Raw genomic sequence first — 22831 nt, 5'->3', positions numbered from 1 at the left:
GGGATGGGATTTACGACCATTTAGAAAGATGCGGATTAATCCGGGATAGTCAGCACAGATTCGTGAAGGGCAAGCCGTGCCTCACTAATTTGATAGAATTTTCTGAGGAGGTAACTAAGTGTGTTGATGAAGGTAGGGCAGTTGATGTTATGTACATGGATTTTAGTAAGGCGTTTGATAAGGTCCCCCATGGTCGGCTTATGATGAAAGTAAGGAGGTGTGGGATAGAGGGAAAGTTGGCCGATTGGATAGGTAACTGGCTGTCTGATCGAAGACAGAGGGTGGTGGTGGATGGAAAATTTTCGGACTGGAGGCAGGTTGCTAGCAGAGTGCCACAGGGATCAGTGCTTGGTCCTCTGCTCTTTGTGATTTTTATTAATGACTTAGAGGAGGGGGCTGAAGGGTGGATCAGTAAATTTGCTGATGACACCAAGATCGGTGGAGTAGTGGATGAGGTGGAGGGCTGTTGTAGGCTGCAAAGAGACATAGATAGGATGCAAAGCTGGGCTGAAAAATGGCAAATGGAGTTTAACCCTGATAAATGTGAGGTGATTCATTTTGGTAGGACTAATTTAAATGTGGATTACAGGGTCAAAGGTAGGGTTCTGAAGACTGTGGAGGAACAGAGAGATCTTGGGGTCCATATCCACAGATCTCTGAAAGTTGCCACTCAAGTGGATAGAGCTGTGAAGAAGGCCTATAGTGTGTTAGCTTTTATTAACAGGGGGTTCGAGTTTAAGAGCCGTGGGGTTATGCTGCAACTTTACAGGACCTTGGTGAGACCACATTTGGAATATTGTGTGCAGTTCTGGTCACCTCACTGTAAGAAGGATGTGGAAGCGCTGGAAGGAGTGCAGAGGAGATTTACCAGGATGCTGCCTGGTTTGGAGAGTAGGTCTTATGAGGAAAGGTTGAGGGAGCTGGGGCTGTTCTCTCTGGAGCGGAGGAGGCTGAGGGGAGACTTAATAGAGGTTTATAAAATGATGAAGGGGATAGATAAAGTGAACGTTCAAAGACTATTGCCTCGGGTGGATGGAGCTATTACAAGGGGGCATAACTATAGGGTTCATGGTAGGAGATATAGGAAGGATATCAGAGGTAGGTTCTTTACGCACAGAGTGGTTGGGGTGTGGAATAGACTGCCTGCAGTGATAGTGGAGTCAGACACTTTAGGAACATTTAAGCAGTTATTGGATAGGCACATGGAGCACACCAGGATGATAGGGAGTGGGATAGCTTGATCTTGGTTTCAGATAAAGCTCGGCACAACATCGTGGGCCGAAGGGCCTGTTCTGTGCTGTACTGTTCTATGTTCTATCTATGTTCTAAGTACAGGTCATTTCGCCAGGAAGAAAACCGCATTCAGCTGTTTGCCTCAGCTCTGTGACATAGCTGTCCACAGTGGAAAGGAGATCAGCACAACAGTGCCAACGGTTGTGTAATATTAATACTGAATAAGAGGGTGAGAAGATGCTCTTGGCACACTGCTTCACAGTAACAAGGGCTTTGATGATCAATAAAACAAAAGAGGCTCACTCACTCTGCTGAGCCTTGTTATCTTATTAAAGGCCACTTCCAGTCAATGCTGTAGAATTGTAGAGTTAATCGAGAATCTTGTTGAAGCCCCACTCCAGAGACTTGAGCACCAGGCTGACACTCCTTGTGTCTTCCTGAGAGACTGCAGCCGTATTACAGGTGCTGTCTTTAGAATGGAAGTGTTGGCTGCAGAATGCTTTGGGATATCCCAAGAACGTGAAATATTTTAGAAATTGGTAAATGATTTATTTCTTGGGATCTTTACAATTAATTTGCTGTTATAGTCTTTCAATTGGCTGGTATCCCTATTGTTGTGAAGCCTGCCCATCTATGAAGCTAAGCAGATTAAAAATGCCAACAGCAACATTTCAAATGCATTCGGATATGTGCAAGGATGGGAAATGATTAGAGGGACATGGGCTAGATACGGGCAATTGGGACTAGCTGGGAGGGCACCATGGTTGGCATGGGCCAGTTGGGCCGAAGGGCCTGTTTCTGTGCTGTATTGTTCTATGACCTGGCGGCACGGTGGCACAGTGGTTAGCACTGCTGCCTCACAGCTTCAGGCACCTGGGTTCAATTCCCGGCTTGGGTCACAGTCTGTGTGGAGTCTGCACATTCTCTCCGTGTCTGCGTGGGTTTCCTCCGGGTGCTCTGGTTTCCTCCCACAGTCCAAAGATGTGCAGGTTAGGTGCATTTGCCATGCTAAATTGCCCCTTAGCGTTCTGGGATGTGTAGGTTAGAGGAATTAGCAGGGTAAATATTTGGGGTTACGGGGATAGGGACAAGATGGGGTTGTTGTCGGTGCAGACTCAATGGTCTGAATGGACTCTTTCTGCATTGTATGGATTCTATGAATCTAATGTCACACCTGACTCGATGGGCGAGCGAGACCAGAAATTCCCGCCCGAGGTCAACGGACATTCCCTTTATCCGCCCCTCACCCCCTCCGATTCCATGGCAGGCGGGGCGGTAGAATTCTGACGTATGACTCTATGGCTGCTGGCAATGCTGCAGGGATGCATCATTCATTTCCTCACATCTCTCCTGAAAGGTCCAGTCCAAATTTTAATGTTAGGTCCCCGCGGCGGGCTCCGCCACCAGCGGAAATTGCATCTCCCGATCTACCTCGTAATCACCTTAATCAATCAACTCTATTGAGTTAAACTCTCCGTCTTTTGTACTCGAGGGAGTACGAGCCTCATCTTTGCTACCTCAGGAATAACGTCGTGCCCTGTCTAGAGACCACCGCACTGCTCCTTACGTCCCAGCAATAGCAAAATGGATGATTGTTGGATAGGGGGATTCAAGGCACTTGTGATCTTCCAAAATGGTAGCCGACAGAATCCTTGCATTTTTCCCATTGCCAGTGCTGTCTCTTTGGTTCATGAGAAAATACATCTCCTGAGATGGTAACATATGCTGTCAGGGCCATAAGTACAAAAGCATTTTTGTTTTTGCATAGAATCACACGGAATGTAAAACATGGAACCCTTTGGCCCATCCTCCTCCCACCCTTACTCAATAAGCACAATGCACAATTCCCTTCTCTCTCCTGTGCTATTCCTCTTGTTCACCTCAAACAAGCCTCCTCTTGTTCACCTCCTTGTGCAGTCAGGGTCCACATTCTCCTCACTCTCTTGGAAAGCAGGCTTCTCCTGAATCCCGTATTGAATTTCTTGCTGACTATCTTTTCTTGATGGCCTTTGGTTTCGCTCTTTGAGTTTCCTTTCTTCATCTATGGGATGTGGGCTTTTTTTTTCTCAAATCCCCTCAATAACATTAACAGTAACTTCACAGTCACTTCATTGCAGTGTTAATGTAAGCCTACTTGTGATCCTAATAAATGAACTCAAAACTTAAACTCTGAGTCTCTTGCCCCTTATCCTAAAACTCTGCCCCCTCGTGACCAACCAAGGGGAATGGCTGCTTCCCATTCACCCTGTCCAAACTCCTCATAATCCCTCATCTCGTTCGTGATCATTGAATCCTACAGTGCAAAAGGAGGCCATTCGGCCCTTCGAGACTGCACCGACCACAAACCCACCCAGGCCCTATCCCCATAACCCCATGCTTTTACCCTAGCTAGTCCCTTGATACATAGAGGCAATTTAGCATGGACAATCCATCTAGCTCGTGCATCTTTAGGCTGTGGGAGGAAACCGGAGCACCTGGAGGAAACCCACGTAGACACGGGGAGAATGTGCAAACTCCGCACAGACAGTGACCCAAACTGGGTATTAGAACATAAGAACATAAGAAATAGGAGCAGGAGTAGGCCATCCAGCCCCTCAAGCCTGCCCCGCCATTCAATAAGATCATGGCTGATCTGAAGTGGATCAGTTCCACTTACCCGCCTGATCCCTATAACCCCTAATTCCCTTACCGATCAGGAATCCATCTATCTGTGATTTAAACATATTCAACAAGGTAGTCTCCACCACTTCAGTGGGCAGAGAATTCCAAAGATTCACCACCCTCTGAGAGAAGAAGTTCCTCCTCAACTCTGTCCTAAACTGACCCCCCCCCCCTTTATTTTGAGGCTGTGCCCTCTAGCTTCCTTTCTAAGTGGAAAGAATCTCTCCACCTCTACCCTATCCAGCCCCTTCATTATCTTATCCCCCCTCAGCCTTCTAAATTCCAACGAGTACAAACCCAATCTGCTCAGTCTCTCCTCATAATCAACACCCCTCATCTCTGGTATCAACCTGGTGAACCTTCTCTGCACTCCCTCCAAGGCCAATATATCCTTCCGCAAGTAAGGGGACCAATACTTCACACAGTATTCCAGCTGCGGCCTCACCAATGCCCTGTACAGATGCAGCAAGACATCCCTGCTTTTATATTCTATCCCCCTTGCGATAGAGGCCAACATCCCATTTGCCTTCTTGATCACCTGTTGTACTTGCAGACTGGGTTTTTGCGTCTCTTGCACAAGGACCCCCAGGTCACTTTGCACAGTAGCAGGTTGTAATTTTTTTCCGTTTAGATAATAATCCAATTTGCTATTATTTCCTCCAAAGTGAATAACCTCGCATTTGTCAACATTATACTCCATCTGCCAGATCCTCGCCCACTCACTCAGCCTGTCCAAATCTCTCTGCAGACCTTCTACGCCCTCCACATGATTCACTTTTCCACTTATCTTTGTGTCGTCTGCAAACTTTGTTACCCCTACACTTAGTCCCCTCTTCCAGATCGTCTATATAAATTGAATTGAACCCAGGTCCATAGGCGCTGTGAGGCAGCAGTGTTAACCACTGTGCCAGGGAGCCGACCTATCGTGTAGTAGGTCGGCTGATCTTGGTTTCAGATAAAGCTCGGCACAACATCGTGGGCCGAAGGGCCTGTTCTGTGCTGTACTGTTCTATGTTCTATGTTTCTATGTAGTGACATCATCATTCCAATCTCTTTCCTGACTTAATTGCACCCTTAGCCTTTAATTAACTTGTGGTGATGTTCATAGTGTATTGGTAATATGACTGAACTAGTAATCTAATCCTGAGGTTCGAGGCTAATTCTCTGGGACAAGGGTTCAAATCCTGCCATGCCATCTGGCGGAATTTAAAATGAACTAATAAAATCTGGACCGTGAAATAATTGTTGTAAAAACACATCTGGTTCTCTAATGGACTTTAGGGAAGGAAATCTGCTCTGCCTGGCCTTACAGGTGGCACAGTAATGTGATTGACTCTGAAAAGGCTGAGGAAGGAACTCAATCCAAGGGCACTTCAGAATGGGCAACAAATGCTGGCCTTGCCAGTGACCCTCACATCCCATGAAAGAGTGAATTCAAAAAAAATTATTATTAGAACTGGACTTTAACTCACCCCTCCCCCTCCAACCCACACAGTCGGCACAGTGGCAAAGTGGTTAGCGCTGCTGCCTCACAGCGCCAGGGACCCGGGTGCAATTCTCAGCTTGGGCCGCTGTCTATACGGAGTCTGCACATTCTCCCCGTGTCTGCGTGGGTTTCCTCCGAGTGCTCCGGTTTTCTCCCACAGTCTCTTAGGCATGCTGGTTAGGTGCATTAGCCGTGCTAAATTCTCCCTCAGTGTACCCAAACAGGCGCCAGAGTGTGGTGACTAGGGGATTTTCACAGTAACTTCATTGCAGCGTTAATGTAAGCCTACTTCTGACACTAATAAATAAACGTCTAACAAGTGCAATTCGGGAGGGCAACAAATGCCGGCCTTGCAACCGATGTTCACATCACATGAGAGAATAATAGAAAAGTGGATTGCCTTCAGTTGAGATGAGAGGTGGAGAATATTGGATCACTGGAGTGTAATACACGTTTCCCAGAAAGTTTCGTGCAGGAAACACGAGAACGAAAGAATTTAGATGTAGATTTTTTTTAAAAATCATAATTGTAAATTTTGACAGACCATCTGGTGCTGTAGGCACAGACACTGTCTCATTATCTTCTGCTTGTACTGCTTGCCAATACTATCCACTGATTGGAAAATGACAAAATACTTAGCACGAGGGATATGAGCCAAGAGTCTCCAGTGTCCTCCTTGCTAAACCCAGTCAACCATCTAGCCGAATTCTCGATCCCAATTCTACGGAGAGGGACATGTGATTCCCTGAAGCATCAGGTAACAAAGCTTTGCTGCCTCTTCATACTTGGGACATGTTCAAAGCAAAGAAAGATATAAGGCTATAGGCAGAGAGTGAGGCAGGCTGATTAGGTTTGCACATGTTCTGGCAGATAGGGGAGGCAATGGCCGTGTGGTATTATCGCTGGACTATTCATCCAGAAACTCAGCTGATGTTCTGGAGCTTTGTGTTCGAATCCCGCCACGGGCAAATGGTAGAATTTGAATTCAGTAAAAATCTCTGAAACTAAGAATCTACCAATGGCCATGAAACCATTGTTGATTGGCGGAAAACCCATCTGGTTCACTGGTGTCCTTTCGGGAAGGAAATCTGCCGTCCTTACCCAGTCTGGCCTACATGTGACTCCAGAGCCACAGCAATGTGGTTGACTCTCAACTGCCCCCCAAGGGCAAATAGGGATGGACAATAAAGGCTGGCCAGCCAGCCCATGAATAACAAAAAAGCTGCAGAATACATGATAAGCTAAATAAGCTACTTCTCTTCCATTGGCACATTTTCTTCAGTATTCATTTTTGGGCATCAATAGCAAGTCTGTTATTGCCCCTCCTTAGTTGCTCCTTGAGAAGGCAGGGATGAGCCCCCTTCTTCAGCGCTTACATTCTGTGCAGTGTAAGTGCAGCCACAATTGCTGTTGAATTTTTGGGATTTTGATCCAGCGACAGTGGAGGATGACGTGCGACTTGGAGTGCCGGTGTACCCACACGCCTGCTGTCTTTGTTTTTCTCAGTGGTAGAGATTGCAGTTGAGGAGGTGCTGTCGAAGGAGCCTTCATGAGTTGCTGTAGTGCACCTTGTAGATGGTACACAGTGCTGCCACTGTGTGGTCAGTGAAGTGAATGTTGAAGGTGGTGGATGGGGTGCCAATCAAGTAGGCTGCTTTGTCCTGGATGGTGTTGAGCTTCTTGAGTGTTGTTGGAGCTGCATCTATCCAGGCAGGTAGAAAGCATTCCACTACACTGCTGACTCATGCCTTGAAGTGGAAGAGAAGCTTTGTGGAGCCAAAAGGTGAGAAAATCTTTCTTCAGATTTAATGTCATTGGCCAGTTCCATAAAGGGACATGATGCCGTCATTTGGAGTGAAGTTAAATGACAAAATATCTGGATAAACAATAGCAGGAGCAAGACACTCTTCTGCCTCAACCCCACTTTCCTATCCACTCTGATGACCCTCTCATTTCCTCAGATCTCAGAAACGTCTCTGATGTAGATCCTGTGTATAGTTTACTTCATTTATGCAAAGTCTTCATTTTAAGATATTTCTGCCTATGCAATTACATTTAAATGCAAAGCATTTAGTGGACGGCACGGTGGCACAATGGTTAACACTGCTGCCTCACAGCACCAGGGGCCTGGGTTCGGCTTGGGTCACTGTCTGTGTGGAGTTTGCACATTCTGCCCATGTCTGTGTGGGTTTCCTCCGGGTGCTCCGGTTTCCTCCCACAGTCTGAATGATGTGCTGGTTAGGTGCATTGACCCGAACAGGTGCCAAAGTGTGGTGACTAGGGGAATTTCACAATAACTTCATAAGCCTTACTTGTGACTAATAAATAAACTTTAACTTTTTTTTAATGTTAACTTGACCACATTTTAAACTCAGCAGGCATGCTGGGATTAGCTTGCAAATTGACCGCATTCTTTGAAAGTACAATGCGAGCAGAAACAGGCTTTCTCATAAGCCAAAACACAGCTTTTCATACCCACAGCTGCAAATTGTTTATGAGAGTTAGGGACTCAGCATGTACCAAGCAATTTCAATACAAGATAATGGAGAAGTTATAATTCTGTATACAGCCATATGAGTTCAATGAGGTTTGGGTCAAGTCTGTATCAGGACTGGTTTTTGCTAGTATCGCTCTCTCTCTCTCAAGTGATCCTTTTTTTGCTTTCTGTAATGTTTTCATTTTTAATTATGTTCAATAAAGGAAATTCAACGAATCAATGCTGTCTCTGTCAATTCTGAGGAATGAATGAACCCTACAGTCTCTATCCCAGCATTGAATGCATTCGCTTATGGAGCATTCAAAGACCTCAAGGGATTGAGAATTCCAAATATTTACAACCCTCTTAGTGAAGAAACTTCTCATCTCAGTCCTTATCTTGAGACAATGCTGCCAGATTCCCCAGCCAAGGGAGACAACTGCTTAGTATTTTAACCTGTCAAGCCACTTCAGAATCTTATATGCTTTAATAAGATCACCTCTCATTCTTCGAAACTCAAGAGAATATAGACCCAAGTTACTCAGTCTCTCAATTTAGCCTGCCCTCATTCAGTACTTTGGAATTGGCTTGGGTTAAGTAAAAGGGTCGGAATTTTCCAGCCATTCATGCCGGTGGGATTCTCCAGTCCCACTGGCAGCACATCCCCGCCCACAGGTTTCCTGCCAGCATGGGGTGACGTCAATGGGAATTCCCACTGACAGCGGTGGGGACAGAGAAACCTGCCACCCGCAATCAATGCAGAGAGAAGAAGGAGGCCCATGACATGCATAGGCAGCTGGGATCAAGTGGATCCCTTGAAGAGTTTCGAGGGTGCCGGAGTAGAGTTAAGAGAGAAATCAGGAGGGCAAAATAGGGGACACGAGATTGTTTTGGCAGATAAGGCAAAGGAGAATCCAAAGAACTTCTATGAATACATAAAGGGCAAAAGAGTAACAAGGGAGAGAGTAGGGCCTCTTAAAGATCAACAAGGTCATCTATGTGCAGATCCACAAGAGATGGATGAGATCCTAAATGAATATTTCTCATCAGTATTCACTGTTAAGAAAAACATGGATGTTAGGGAACTTGGGATATAAATAGTGATGTCTTGAGGAGTGTACATATTTACAGAGAAGGAAGTGCTGGAAGTCTTAAAGCGCATCAAGATAGATAAATCCCCGGGACCTGATGAAATGTATCCCAAGGTGTTGTGGGAGGCTAGGGAGGAAATTACGGGCCCCTAGCAGAGATATTTGAATCATCGATAGTCACGGGTGAGGTGCCTGAAGATTGGAGAGTGGCAAATGTTGTGCCTTTGTATAAGGAGGGCTGCAGGGAAAAGCCTGGGAACTACAGGCCAGTGAGCCTCACATCTGTAGTGGGTAAGTTGTTCAAAGGTATTTTGAGAGACAGGATCTACAGGCATTTAGAGACGCAAGGACTGCTTAGGGACAGTCAGCATGGCTTTGTGAGTGGAAAATCATGTCTCACAAATTTGATTGAGTTTTTTGAAGGGGTAACCAAGAAGGTAGATGAGGGCAGTGCAGCTGATGTTGTCTACATGGACTTTAGCAAGGCCTTTGACAAGGTACCACATGGTAGGCTGCTGCATAAGGTTAAATCTCATGGGATCCAAGGTGAGGTAGCCAAATGAATACAAAATTGGCTTGATGACAGAAGACAGAGGGTGGTTGTGGAGGGTTGTTTTTCAAACTGGAGGCCTGTGACCAGCGGTGTGCCTCAGGGATCAGTGCTGGGTCCACTGTTATTTGTCATTTATATTAATGATTTGATTGAGAATTTAGTAGGCATGGTTAGTAAGTTTGCAGATGACACCAAGATTGGTGGCATTGTGGAGTACTGTGTACAGTTCTGGTCACCCTATTATAGAAAGGATATTATTAAACTAGAAAGAGTGCAGAAAAGATTTACAAGAATGCTACTGGGACTTGATGGTTTGAGATATGAGAGGCTGGATTGACTGGGACTTTTTTCTCTGGAGCATAGAAGGCTTAGGGGTGATCTTATAGAGGTCTCTGAAATAATGAGGGGCATAGATCAGCTAGATAGTCAATATATTTTCCCAAAGGTAGGGGAGTCCAAAACTAGAGGGCATAGGTTTAAGGTGAGAGAGGAAAGATACAAAAGTGTCCAGAGGGGCAATTTTTTCATAAAGAGGGTGGTGAGTGTCTGGAACAAGCTGCCAGAGGTAGTAGTAGAGGTGGGTACAATTTTGTCTTTTAAAAAGCGCTTAGACAGTTACATGGGTAAGATGGGTATAGAGGGAATGGGCCAAACGTGGGCAATTGGGGTTAAAAAAAGGGGCGGCGTGGACAAGTTGGGCCGAAGGGCCTGTTTCCATGCTGTAAACCTCTATGACTCTATGACTAATGTGCCACCTCCTACCAGCGGGAAATACGTGCTGGGAGGCCAGAGAATCTTGCCCAAGATTCTCGACCTGATTGACCTGATAGAAGTCGACAAGTTGACGAGAGGCATGGACAGAGTGGACAGTCAGAAGCTTTTTCCCAGGGTGGAAGATTCGATTACTAGGGGGCACAGGTTTATGGTGTGAGGGCAAGGTTTAAAGGAGATGTACAAGGCAGGTTTTTTACACAGAGGGTGGTGGGTGCCTGGAACTCATTGCCAGGGGAGGTAGTGGAAGCAGATACAATAGTGAGCTTCAAGGGGTGTCTTGACAAATACATGAATAGGATGGGAATAGAGGGATATGGTCCCTGGAAGAGTAGGGGGTTTTAGTTGAGTCGGGCAGCATGGTCAGTGCAGGCTTGGAGGGCCGAACGGCCTGCTCCTGTACTGTAATTTTCTTTGTTCTTTGTTCTAAGATACTTGTATTTGGCTCAAATGCATCACTCTGAAACTTAATATGGAATTCAATTGTATTATAATCACTCTTTCCAAATGATCTTTTGCAATGAGATTTCTATTTAATCCTAATTCACCAGGAATGAAGGGTTAGGAAAGACTAAACATGTTGTTTTCTAGAAAAGAGAACATAAGATGTGTCCTGATAGGGATCTTTGAAATTGGCAAGGAGATTGATAGGGTAGATATGGAGAAATATTTCTAGTTGCGTTGGAGTCCTCAAGGGTCATAAATACAAGATAACCATCAATAAATAAATGATTAACAAAACTGAGGCTCGGGGAATTGGAGCATGAGTTTTAACTTTAAAACTTGGCTTAAGGTAGGGAACAGCAAATTGTTATTTTTCAGCTTGAAGGTTGGTGGACAGTGGTGTTCTCCAAGGTTCAGTGCTGGGACCACTGCTTTTACTGCTCGCCACACTCCAGAAGGACGTGGATGCTTTGGAGAGTGTGAAAAGAAGGTTCACCAGGATGTTGCCTGGTCTCGAGGATGTTGACTATGAGGAGAGTTTGAATAAAGTGGGACTGTTTTCATTGGAAAGATGGAGGCTGAGGTGAGACCTGGTAGAGGTCTACAAAATTATGAGAGGCATAGGCAGGGTGGACAGCCAGAGGCTTTTTCACAGGGTGGAAAATTCAACTACAAGAGGGCACAGGTTCGAGATAAAAGGGGGAAAGTTTAAAGGAGATGTGTGGGGGAAGTTTTTCACACAGAGGGTGGTGGGTGCCTGGAACGCACTGCCAGAGGAGGTGGTGGAAGCAGGCGCATTAGCAACATTCAAGGCGTATCTTGATAGACACATGAACGGGAAACGAAGTAAGTGACAGAAACTATGTATTGGCACAGGCTTTGTGGACCAAAGGGCCTGTTCCTCTGCTGTTTTGTTCTTTGTTCTTAGAGATAAATGGTTTGGAATATGGAACACACCGGTTGCAAAGGGATCACCAATTTATACATGCTCATAGACAATTTAATACCCATCACTTCTCTCTCTTATCTTTCAAAATATAATTGACACAATGTTAACAATCCTTAACGATGTAATTGGCAAGACATTAACAGGGGCAAGTTGCATCAATGCATTTCAGAAATGCTGGATGAGTCCATGAGGGAGAACGATATAGAAGGATATGCTGATAGGGTGGGAAGATGGAAGGAGGCTCATGTGGAGCTTTAACACCTGTTTCTAGGCTGTAAAATAAATTCGATGCACAAGAAATAGATGTGTGCCGTTGTATGAGCCTTCTGTGCCCTCATTGTATTTAAATGCAGATACATTGCTCCATCATTCTTTCAAGACATCAAATTTATTATCTTTTATGGTGTAATTCCTTACCACCCACAGAGGAAACAGATAAGGAATAACATTTTGACACTACAAGTGGCAAAGACCTGGAAGGCATTACCTGAAAGGGTGGTGGACAGAGAGATTGCCGAGACACTTTCAAAAGGGAATTGAGGAAACACTTGAAAATAAAACATTTGCAAATCTTTCAGGAATGAGCAGGAACTTGGGTCTGACCTTGGCCGTGAAACAAGAGGAAATGGATTCAAAGCAGATTGGGTCAAACTGAGGCGTGAGATTAAAAATTTCTTTTTGACACAACATTAAAGATTGTTTCAAATAGAAGAAATCAAGGCGAGAGAATGAGGCCCATTGGTAAAATGACAACATGAAGTTGAAGGGACAAAAAAAAGAGAAGTATTTGGCTGACTTCAAAGTTTTTAAATCCCTGAAGAGTGTGGGAAGAAGGAGAGACTGAGGATGGGGAGGGGGGGGGGGGGGAGGGAATTCTGAGGTGACAGGAAGAATTAATAGTTGCATTATTCACATTGACCTCCTTATTTCTTCAATGTGAATAATGCAACTATTAATTCTTCCTGTCACCTCAGAATTCCACCCCCACTGTGCCACCGTGCCACCTCAGTGCGGGTGGCACCGTGCCACCTCAGAATTCCACCCCCACTGTGCCACCGTGCCACCCGCACTGCGCCACCATGCCACCCCCACTGCGCCACCGTGCCACCCCCACTGTGCCACCGTGCCACCCCCACTGTGCCACCGTGCCACCCCTACTGTGCCACTGAACTGCCCCCACAGTGCCACCGAGCCGCCCCCACTGTGCCACCCTCACTGTGCCACCGAGCCACCCCCACTGTGCCACTGTGCTGCAGATTAAGTGTCATGAAGGACTTGCGGATAGCGAAGAGCATTGTCGGGCAATACAGCAGGATATAGATAGGCTGGAAAATTGGGCGGAGAGGTGGCAGATGGAGTTTAATCCGGATAAATGCGAAGTGATGCATTTTGCAAGAAATAATGTAGGGAGGAGTTATACAATAAATGGCAGAGTCATCAGGAGTATAGAAACACAGAGGGACCTAGGTGTGCAAGTCCACAAATCCTTGAAAGTGGCAACACAGGTGGAGAAGGTGGTGAAGAAGGCATATGGTATGCTTGCCTTTATAGGACGGGGTATAGAGTATAAAAGCTGGAGTCTGATGATGCAGCTGTATAGAACGCTGGTTAGGCCACATTTGGAGTACTGCGTCCAGTTCTGGTCGCCGCACTACCAGAAGGACGTGGAGGCGTTCGAGAGAGTGCAGAGAAGGTTTACCAGGATGTTGCCTGGTATGGAGGGTCTTAGCTATGAGGAGAGATTGGGTAAACTGGGGTTGTTCTCCCTGGAAAGACGGAGAATGAGGGGAGATCTAATAGAGGTGTACAAGATTATGAAGGGGATAGATAGGGTAAACGGTGGGAAGCTTTTTCCCAGATCAGAAGTGACGTTCACGAGGGGTCACGGGCTCAAGGTGAGAGGGGCGAATTATAACTCAGATATCAGAGGGATGTTTTTTACACAGAGGGTGGTGGGGGCCTGGAATGCGCTGCCAAGTAGGGTGGTGGAGGCAGGCAGGCTGACATCGTTTAAGACTTACCTGGATAGTCACATGACTGAAGTCTCCGGACCCGCTAGCATCTCCCCTCCGCTGCCAGGAGTGGTTCACTACAGCAGGGTTTACAACTGCTCCCCACTAATGGGAAACAGGTGGCCAACCCCGCTGGAGGGAAGAGAGGCCATTGAGACCCCTCTGGGAGGTCGGGGGTATGGGGGGGGGTGCTCCTCGGGCAGTGCCACCAGCCTGGCAGTGCTGATTGGGCTGGCCAGCGATTGGCAATGCAACTGGCAATTTGGGACCACTACGCATGTGCCAATCTACACTCTGACAGATTGGCACATGCGTAACGGCCCACTCAGCACTATGCCGCCATCCTCTCGGGTGGGATGAGACCCCACCCTCTGATTTTCAGAGGGAATCCCGCTAGGGCACTCTGTGTCAGAGATTCACTCTGGAAATCACTCTGAAAGGGAGTAGCTACCAGTGGTAAAATGGGAGTAGCTACCAGTGGTAGTTACTCCCATTTTCCCACAAATTTCCCTCGGGCAACTAGGGAGGGGCAATAAATTCTGGCCAACCAGTGATGCTCATGCCCCACAAATGAATTTTAAAAATACAAGATTTACAGAGAGGAAAAGACCATCAAGCCTATCCCACACATGATGATGGCCATGGTTAAACAATGCTTCCCTGACAACCAATCCAATATCCTGCCCAAACCTACCCATTATCCTGCCCAAACCTCCCAATATCCTGCCCAAACCTACCCAATATCCTGCCCAAACCTACCCAATATCCTGCCCAAACCTACCCAATATCCTGCCCAAACCTACCCAATATCCTGCCCAAACCTCCCAATATCCTGCCCAAACCTACCCAATATCCTGCCCAAACCTCCCAATATCCTGCCCAAACCTACCCAATACCCTGCCCAAATCTCCCAATATTCCACCCAAACCTCCCAATATCCTGTCCAAACCTCCCTCTGATACCTTCACAACCATGTGATCTTTCAGAACTCATGAGGATGACACCAGAACAGAGAGGGTATATCCATCAGGAAAGAGTGAACAAGATAGGGGTTCTTGTTCTTAGAAATCACAAGCATTAGAGTTGATTTAAATAGAGGTCTTTAAACATATGAAAGGTTCAATAAGATACAATCAGTTTCCATATTTTGGAGAGGGAAAAACTAGGAGCCAGAAATATAAGACAGTCACTAATCAATCCAACAAGGATGGCACGGTGGCACAATGTTTTAAAGTTTAAAAGTTTAAAGTTTAATTATTCGTGTCACAAGTAGGCTTACATTGACACTGCAATGAAGTTACTGTGAAAATCCTCTAGTTGCCACACTCCGGCGCCTATTCAGAGGGAGAATTTAGCATGTACAATGCCCCTAACCAGCATGTCTTTTGGACTGTGGAAGGAAACCAGAGCACCCGGAGGAAACTCACGCAGACACAGGGAGAATGTGCAGACTCCCCACAGACAGTGACCCAAGCCGGGAATTGAACCTGGGTCCCTGGTGCTGTGAGGCAGCAGCGCTAACCATTGGGCCACCATGCCACCCTAATGGTTAGCACTGCTGCCTCATAGTGCCAGGGACCAGGGTTCGATTCCCTGCTCAGGTCTCTTTCCGTGCGGAATCTGCACATTTTCCCCCCGTGTTTGTGTGGGTTTCCTTCCACAGTCCGAAAGACGTGCTGGTTAGGTGCATTGTCCATGTTAAATTCTCCCTCAGTGTACCCAAACAGGTGCCGGAGTGTGACGACTGGGGGATTTTCACAGTAACTTCATTGCGGTGTCAATGTAAGCCTACTTGTGACACTAATAAATAAACTAAACACTTTAAAGAATGGCAGGAGGAACCTTGTCACATAGAACAAGAATATGATACTCACTACCATGTGGAGTGGCTGAGATGAATTGTATCGATACATTTCGGGAGAAGCTAGATAAGCACTTGAGGGGGGGAGGAGTGGAAAAGGAGTTGATAGAGTGAGATGAAATAGTAGAGAGGAAGTTTAATTGGAGCATAAATACCAGCATAGATAAATGGGCCAAGCGGCCTGATTCTGCCCTTAAAAATCAATGTAATTGGATGTAATAAAATGTAATTCTATGTAATTAAATGTAATTTGATGTAATTCTGTGTAATTACACGGGACACCTATGCACATGAGATGTGCTAACGTCGAGTGTAGCAGCCGCAAGCTTTGGGGGAAATCCTGTGGAAGATGCATGGTTAGAGCAGAGTCACACAGCACCCTCTCGAAGGAGGTGTCAGGACTGCGAGAGTTTCTGACCCGTGCATGTCGAGGAGGATTTGTCGAAGCGAAAGGTTTTGATTGATTGAGGAACAATGCACTGCACACTCACCGTATGTACATCTCCTCTCGGTCAATGTCTTTGTAGAAATTCTGCAGAGGGGAAGAGAAAACAAAATCAGCCATTTGAGCCACCAAGGCTATCTCTTTCCTCAGGGACCAATTAAATTAGGGGAGGCGAGACGATTAATCCAGTAACTCAGCCAATGTTTTGGGGACCCGGTTTCGAATCCCGCCGCGGCAGCATTTGAATTCAATAAAAAATATCTGAAACTAAGGGCGGGATTTTACTGGCTCGTCCTCCCGAGGTTCGTACAATCCCCACCCAAGGCCAATGGAGAATGATGTTCTCCGAGCCTCCGATTCCGGAGGCAGGCGGGCCGGTAAAATTCCAGCCTAAGAATATGGAACCATGTCGATTGTCGGAAAAACCCATCTGGTTCACAAATGTCCTTACCTGGTTTGGCCTACATGTGACTCCAGAGTCACAGTAATGTGGTTGACTCTTAACTGCCGTCCAAGGGCAACTAGGGATGGGCAATAAATGCTGGCCAGCCAGAGACGCCCATGTCCCACGAAGGGATAATTTAAAAACCTGCTGGCGAGACTGGCTGGAAAATCTCACCCTCTCTTCTCCCACATCCTCAATGCTGATATAATGTTTAAAGTTTATTAATTACTGTCACAAGTAGACTTACATTAACACTGCAATGAAGTTATTGTGAAAATCCCCTAGTCGCCGCACTCCGGCGCCTGTTCAGATGCACTGAGAGAGAATTTAGCATGGACAATGCACCTAACCAGCACAACTTTTGGACAGTGGGAGGAAACCGGAACACCCGGAGGAAACCCACGCAGACACGGGGGGAACATGCAGACTCTGCACAGACAGTAACCCAAGCCAGGAATTGAACCTGGGTCGCTGGCGCTGTGAGGCAGCAGTGCTAACCACGGTGCCACCGTGTTGCCCTTATGGTTTACACGGAGATGCGGCACTTCAAACATTAGTCTTTTAATTAGCAAATTCCTATCTATAGCTTTTGTAGGCATACATGGTCCCTTTTAATGCATCGTAATGGTCTCCAAGGTCCCATTTTTGGTGCTAATGATATATTGAATAATAAGACTGGTAATGGGCACACTAGACTGAAGGCATCAGAAGAGCTAAAGGCTTTAAACTCTCCTTTGATCCTCTCATTTTCAAACACTCACTGGTTCACTTCTCCTTCGAAATAGAAAACACACTTGTAAGCCAAGCTTCATTGCCCATCTTCTGGCTCAGAGCTGCAGCAAGCTTATCAAAAATTCAATGCATTACTGAGCGTGAAGGACTGCGAGGAGAGTCGTGAAGAGCCAGAGAAACTAGCCTTAATAAGTAAAGAGAGCAATTTTCTCCCGACACACGGCAAATAGAAGAGAAAACGTTTGCTAATTATTTGAAGGGATTTGTTTTCGGGTGTCAGTCATGGCTCAGTGGGTATCACTTTCATTTCTGAGTTGGAAGGCTGCGCACTCACATCCAGCTACAGCACATAATCTGGTCTGACATTCCCAGCGCAGCGCTGAGAAAGTTCCACACTGTTGAGAGGTGCCGTCATCTGGGTGAGATATGAACCCGTGGCCCTGACTGCCCCATAAGATGGACGTAGATGACCCCATGATGCTCTTCCAAAGGAATGCAGTGGAGTTCTCCACCATGTGCTGGGCAATGTTCATCATAGAAAATCATGAAGTCCCGACAGTGCATAAGGAGGTCATTCAGCCCAATGAGTCTATACTGACTCTCATAGTAGATCCAAGATGGCGCCGGAGCGTCGCAACTTCTTGCAAGCTGTGCCCAGCATACCCTCTTTTACCCTATCTTTTACTCTCATTCTATGCTTTTAAAACTCTAACTCTTTTAAACCCTGTAACAATGCTTTAATTCAAAAGTCTGAGAGCACATACCAACCGACTTAAGAACAGCTTCTTCCCTGCCGCCATTCGGCATTGGAATGGACCTACCAGATATTAAGTTGTTCTTTCTCTACACCCTAGCTATGACTGTAACAGTACATTCTGCACCATCTCCTTTCTTTCTCTATGAACGGTCTGCTTTGTCTGCATAGCGTGCAAGAAACAATACTTTTCACTGTATCCCAATACATGTGACAATAATAAACCAAATCAAATCAGATCAAGCCGTTTGGCATTCTCTTAATTGACAAATTTGCATTCAGACAAGACTCAGATTGTAGGACACCATCAGAGTTAAAAGGGAGAAAGAATGTTAGGTAGTGCCAGAAATGAGTTTTAAACAGTAAAGTAAAAGTAAAGTGTATTTATTAGTCACAAGTAGGCTTACATTAACACTGCAATGAAGTTACTGTGAAATTCCCCTCGTCGCCACACTCCGGCACCTGTTCGGGCCAATGCACCCAACCAGCACGTCTTTCAGACTGTGGGAGGAAACCGGAGCACCCGGAGAAAACCCACGTAGCCACGGGGAGAATGTGCAAACTCCACACGGACAGTGAACGAAGCCGGGAATTGAACCTGAGTCCCTGGCACTGTGAGGCAGCAGTGCTAACCACTGTGCTACCGTGCCACACAAACTGGTTGCCCTGATTAGGAGATTCAAGTCCAGCAATTTTTTGTGGACAATTTAAAGCTGATGAGAGGGCTAAAGAAGTGCCTGGCATGAAGGAGAAACTGACAAGGTAGATGCTGAGAGGATGTTTCCTCTCATATGGAGGAATCAAGAAAGAGAGGACGCAGTTTCATAATTTTGGGCCTTCCATTTAATATGGCGATGAGGAGAAATTTTTATCTCCGAGGGCCATTTATCATTGATGTGGTTTACCCCAGAGAGCAGTGGAGACAGGGTCACTGAATATTTTCAAGGCTGGGTTAGATAGTGTTAGGGTGGCACGGTGGCACAGTGGTTAGCACTGCTGCCTCACAACGCCAGGGACCCGGGTTCGTTCCTGGCTTAGGTCACTGCTTGTGTGGAGTTTGCACATTCTCCCCATGTCTGTGTGGGTTTCCTCCAGGTGCTCCAGTTTCCTCCCACACTCCAAAGATGTGCGGGTTAGGTGCATTGGCCATGCTAAATTGTCATTTAGTGTCCTGGGATGTGTAGGTTAGAGGGATTAGCAGATTAAATATGTGGGGTTACGGGGATAGGGCCAGATAGGATTGTTGTCGGTGCAGACTTGATAGGCCAAATGGCCTTCTTCTGCACTGTAGGGATTCTATGATTTTCAAGACTGGGTTAAGACAGATGTTTGAGGGAGCTGAGGGTTGTGGGGGACAGGCATGGACATGGAGTTTAAACCACTATCAGACCAGCCATGATCTTCTTGATAAGCTAAGTTCAAGGAGTTGAGTGGCCTACGCTTGCTCCCATTTCTTCTGTTGTTCTCTTGTTATCAAGGGATGTTTAGCAATGGTGGGAGCTCCATCTGAGATCAGAGGAGGCAATGAGAACAGGGAAAATCAATAGATCAAGGACTAAGAATGGACCATCAAAGTTAAAGGTTCGTAGCTAATGTTTGGCTTTGCAAAAGAAATATGAAGAGCTGGCGTCTTAATTAACGTGGATAAAAACACAATATCACTAAAATAAAGGGATGCAGGGGTAATGAAGAGGTTGGGATTCAACCAGCATACAGCCAGATGCACTCACCAAGCGAGAGCACTTTGAATGTTCCCCAATTATCTGACTTTTAACGAGAAGCTCATTAATTTTGTCAATTCCGTCCCAGATTTATCACAGAGCCGCTAGTGCATTTTACAAGTCTCATCAACTTGGTGCCAAATGTGAGCTTCAGTTGAGTGCTCTCTGCGGGCCTCCTTGAACTGTTGAATAAACAATTAAGTGGGGCCTGATTAAAAAAAAGTCTCACAGACTGACAGGAGCTTGGAAGGTTATTGTGCTTTGGATGTGAAGTCGCCACAAAGTGCATTCATGTGGCTTCTGGTGTAAGGATTGACTGGGGGAGAACTTCCATTTGGTAACTTTCACAACCTCAGGATGTCTCAGACCACTTCCCTGTCAGTGAAGTTGTTCCACTGGGGGCCGGCACGGTGGCACAGTGGTTAGCGCTGCTGCCTCACAGCTCCAGGGACCTGGGTTCAATTCCCGTCTTGGGTCACTGTGTGGAGTTTGCACATTCTCTGCGTGGGTTTCCTCCGGGTGCTCCTTTTTCCCCCCACAGTCCAAAGATGTGCAAGTTAGATACATTGGACACGGTGTCCCTGGATGCATAGGTTAGAGGGATTAGTGGGGTAAATATGTGGGGTTATGAGGATAGGGCCTAGTTGGGAGTGCACACTCAATGGGCCGAATGGATTTCTATGATTCTAAGTGATCCTATTCACTGTCGTAAGAGAGGAATACATTACAAGATCACTTTTTTAAGGCATCGATTGAGATTGCTTTTCTTTGAAAGAATGTCACATTATCGTTTCTGTCTTCCTCAGAGAGCAACGAAGTAGGCCTCAATTTAACCTCTCGCCCGAAGGATGACGTCTCCAACATTACAGCAGTCCAGCTGGACATGCTAAGCATCCACGGCAGCAGTGTCCGGCAAGAACGGCAATCTGCAGCCAGTGCGGTAAAAAAGGCCACTACAGCAAAGTCTGCAGGTCCAAACCTAAAAACGGCGGTGCAGCTTGTAACCCTCCAGAACGGAGACCATCTCTTTCGGCGCTGCAGTACCCACGAGGTCCGACCACGTGCGATCTCAGGACGGCGCCATCGTGGCAGACAGAGGAGGAGGAAGACCACCAGGAGTCGCTGCGCTTGGAGCCCTCGGCCACATGCGATTCATGGGGGCGGCCATCATGGTCCACGACGACTAGGAGCGACCAGCAGGGGTCCTCAGCATCCACATCGGCAGCATGCAGTGACGCCCAGGGGCCAACGGTGGCGTCGATCTCTCTGGATCAGACCAGGCATTACAGACTGGAACATTCTATGATGGAGGTAAAGGTTAGTGGCAGAACTGTGAATTGTCTGTTTGACAGTGGGAGCACCGAAAGTTTCATACACCCTGAAACTGCTAAAAGGTGTGGACTCCGGGTTCTCCCTGCCAAACAGACAATTTCCATGGCATCACAGTCCCGGTCTGTACCGATCCAAGGACGATGTATGGTAACTCTTGAGGTACAGGGCACAGTTTACGAGCAATACAGGCTCCTTGTGCTACCTCACCTTTGCGCGCCAATTCTCCTCGGACTAAACTTTATGGCCCACATGAGGAGTGTGATCCTACAGTACGGTGGGCCACTCCCTTCACTGGCAGTAGGGAACCAGCCGCAGCCTCCAAATTGCCCAAAGCGCCCCGCGTGCAATCTATCCACCCTGAAGATCACGACACCATCCCTTTTTAAAAATCTGGTACCTGGCTGCGAGCCCATCGCTACTAAAAGTAGGCATTACAGCGCTGAGGACCGGATCTTTATTAGATCTGAGGTTCAGCGGCTCCTCAAGGAAGGGATCATACAGGCCAGTGCTAGTCCGTGGAGAGCGCAGGTCGTGGTAGTCAAAAGCGGGAACAAACCTCGGATGGTCATCGACTATAGTCAGACCATTAATAGATACACGCAGCTGGATGCGTATCCTCTCCCGCGCATTTCTGATATGGTCAATCAGATTGCGCAGTACCGAGTGTTTTCTACCATAGACCTTAAGTCCGCCTACCATCAACTCCCCATCCGCCCAGAGGACCGACAATATGCGGCTTTTGAGGCGGATGGTCGTCTATACCAATTCCTCAGGGTTCCATTTGGTGTCACCAATGGGGTCTCGGTCTTCCAGCGTGCTATGGACCGAATGGTGGACCAGAACGGGTTGCGGGCTACCTTCCCGTACCTGGATAACGTCACCATCTGCGGCCATGACCAGCAGGACCACGACACGAATCTCCAACACTTTCTACGCACTGCATCTCGCCTGAATCTGACCTATAACAGGGAGAAGTGCGTATTCCGTACGCGTAGGTTAGCCATCCTCGGATACGTGGTGGAAAACGGGGTCATTGGCCCTGATCCAGACCGTATGCGCCCACTCACTGAACTTCCCTTGCCCGCTAGCACGAAAGCACTGAGGAGATGCCTCGGGTTCTTTTCGTATTATGCACAGTGGGTCCCCAACTACGCGGACAAAGCTCGTCCGCTCATTAAGTCCACGACCTTCCCACTTACGCCGGAGGCCCAATTGGCCTTCAAGGTTTTGAAAAGCGACATCTCGAAAGCCACGATGCACGCGGTGGATGAATCCATCCCTTTCCAGGTGGAGAGTGATGCATCGGACTTCGCCCTAGCCGCCACACTAAACCAGGCAGGCAGGCCCGTCGCGTTTTTTTCCCGCACCCTTCAAGGCCCAGAGATTCGGCACTCAGCGGTGGAAAAGGAGGCTCAGGCCATTGTGGAGGCAGTCAGACACTGGCGCCATTACCTGGCAGGTAAGCGGTTCACCCTGATCACGGATCAACGATCCGTGGCGTTTATGTTCAGTAACACGCAGAGGGGCAAGATCAAGAACGATAAGATCTTGCGGTGGAGAATTGAGCTCTCCACCTATAATTACGATATTATGTATCGTCCAGGGAAGCTCAATGAGCCCTCGGATGCCCTCTCGCGCGGAACATGCGCCATCATGCAGGAGGACCGCTTGAAGGCTCTCCACAATGATCTGTGTCATCCTGGAGTCACCAGACTCTACCACTTCATAAAAGCCCGCAACCTACCCTACTCGGTGGAGGAGGTCAGGTCAGTTACTAGAAGTTGTCGGATTTGCGCAGAATGCAAACCACACTTTTATCGACCAGACCGGGCACATTTGGTCAAGGCCACTCGCCCTTTTGAGAG

General features: G+C 47.0%; 1 protein-coding gene across 1 annotated transcript in view; it reads right to left on the bottom strand.

Moving 5' to 3' along the window:
- LOC144500809 (dedicator of cytokinesis protein 2-like) overlaps positions 1–22831 on the bottom strand; it is a 1379043-nt gene that overhangs the window by 174722 nt on the left and 1181490 nt on the right. Inside the window, exon 36 of the mRNA XM_078224279.1 lies at positions 16029–16069. Within this exon, the coding sequence (XP_078080405.1) occupies positions 16029–16069 (41 nt within the window). The remainder of the gene's footprint in view (positions 1–16028; positions 16070–22831) is intronic.

Source organism: Mustelus asterias, chromosome 1 (assembly GCF_964213995.1).
Source record: "Mustelus asterias chromosome 1, sMusAst1.hap1.1, whole genome shotgun sequence".
Taxonomy (NCBI): Eukaryota; Metazoa; Chordata; class Chondrichthyes; order Carcharhiniformes; family Triakidae; genus Mustelus; species Mustelus asterias.
This window is presented reverse-complemented; position numbering and strand designations above follow the sequence as displayed.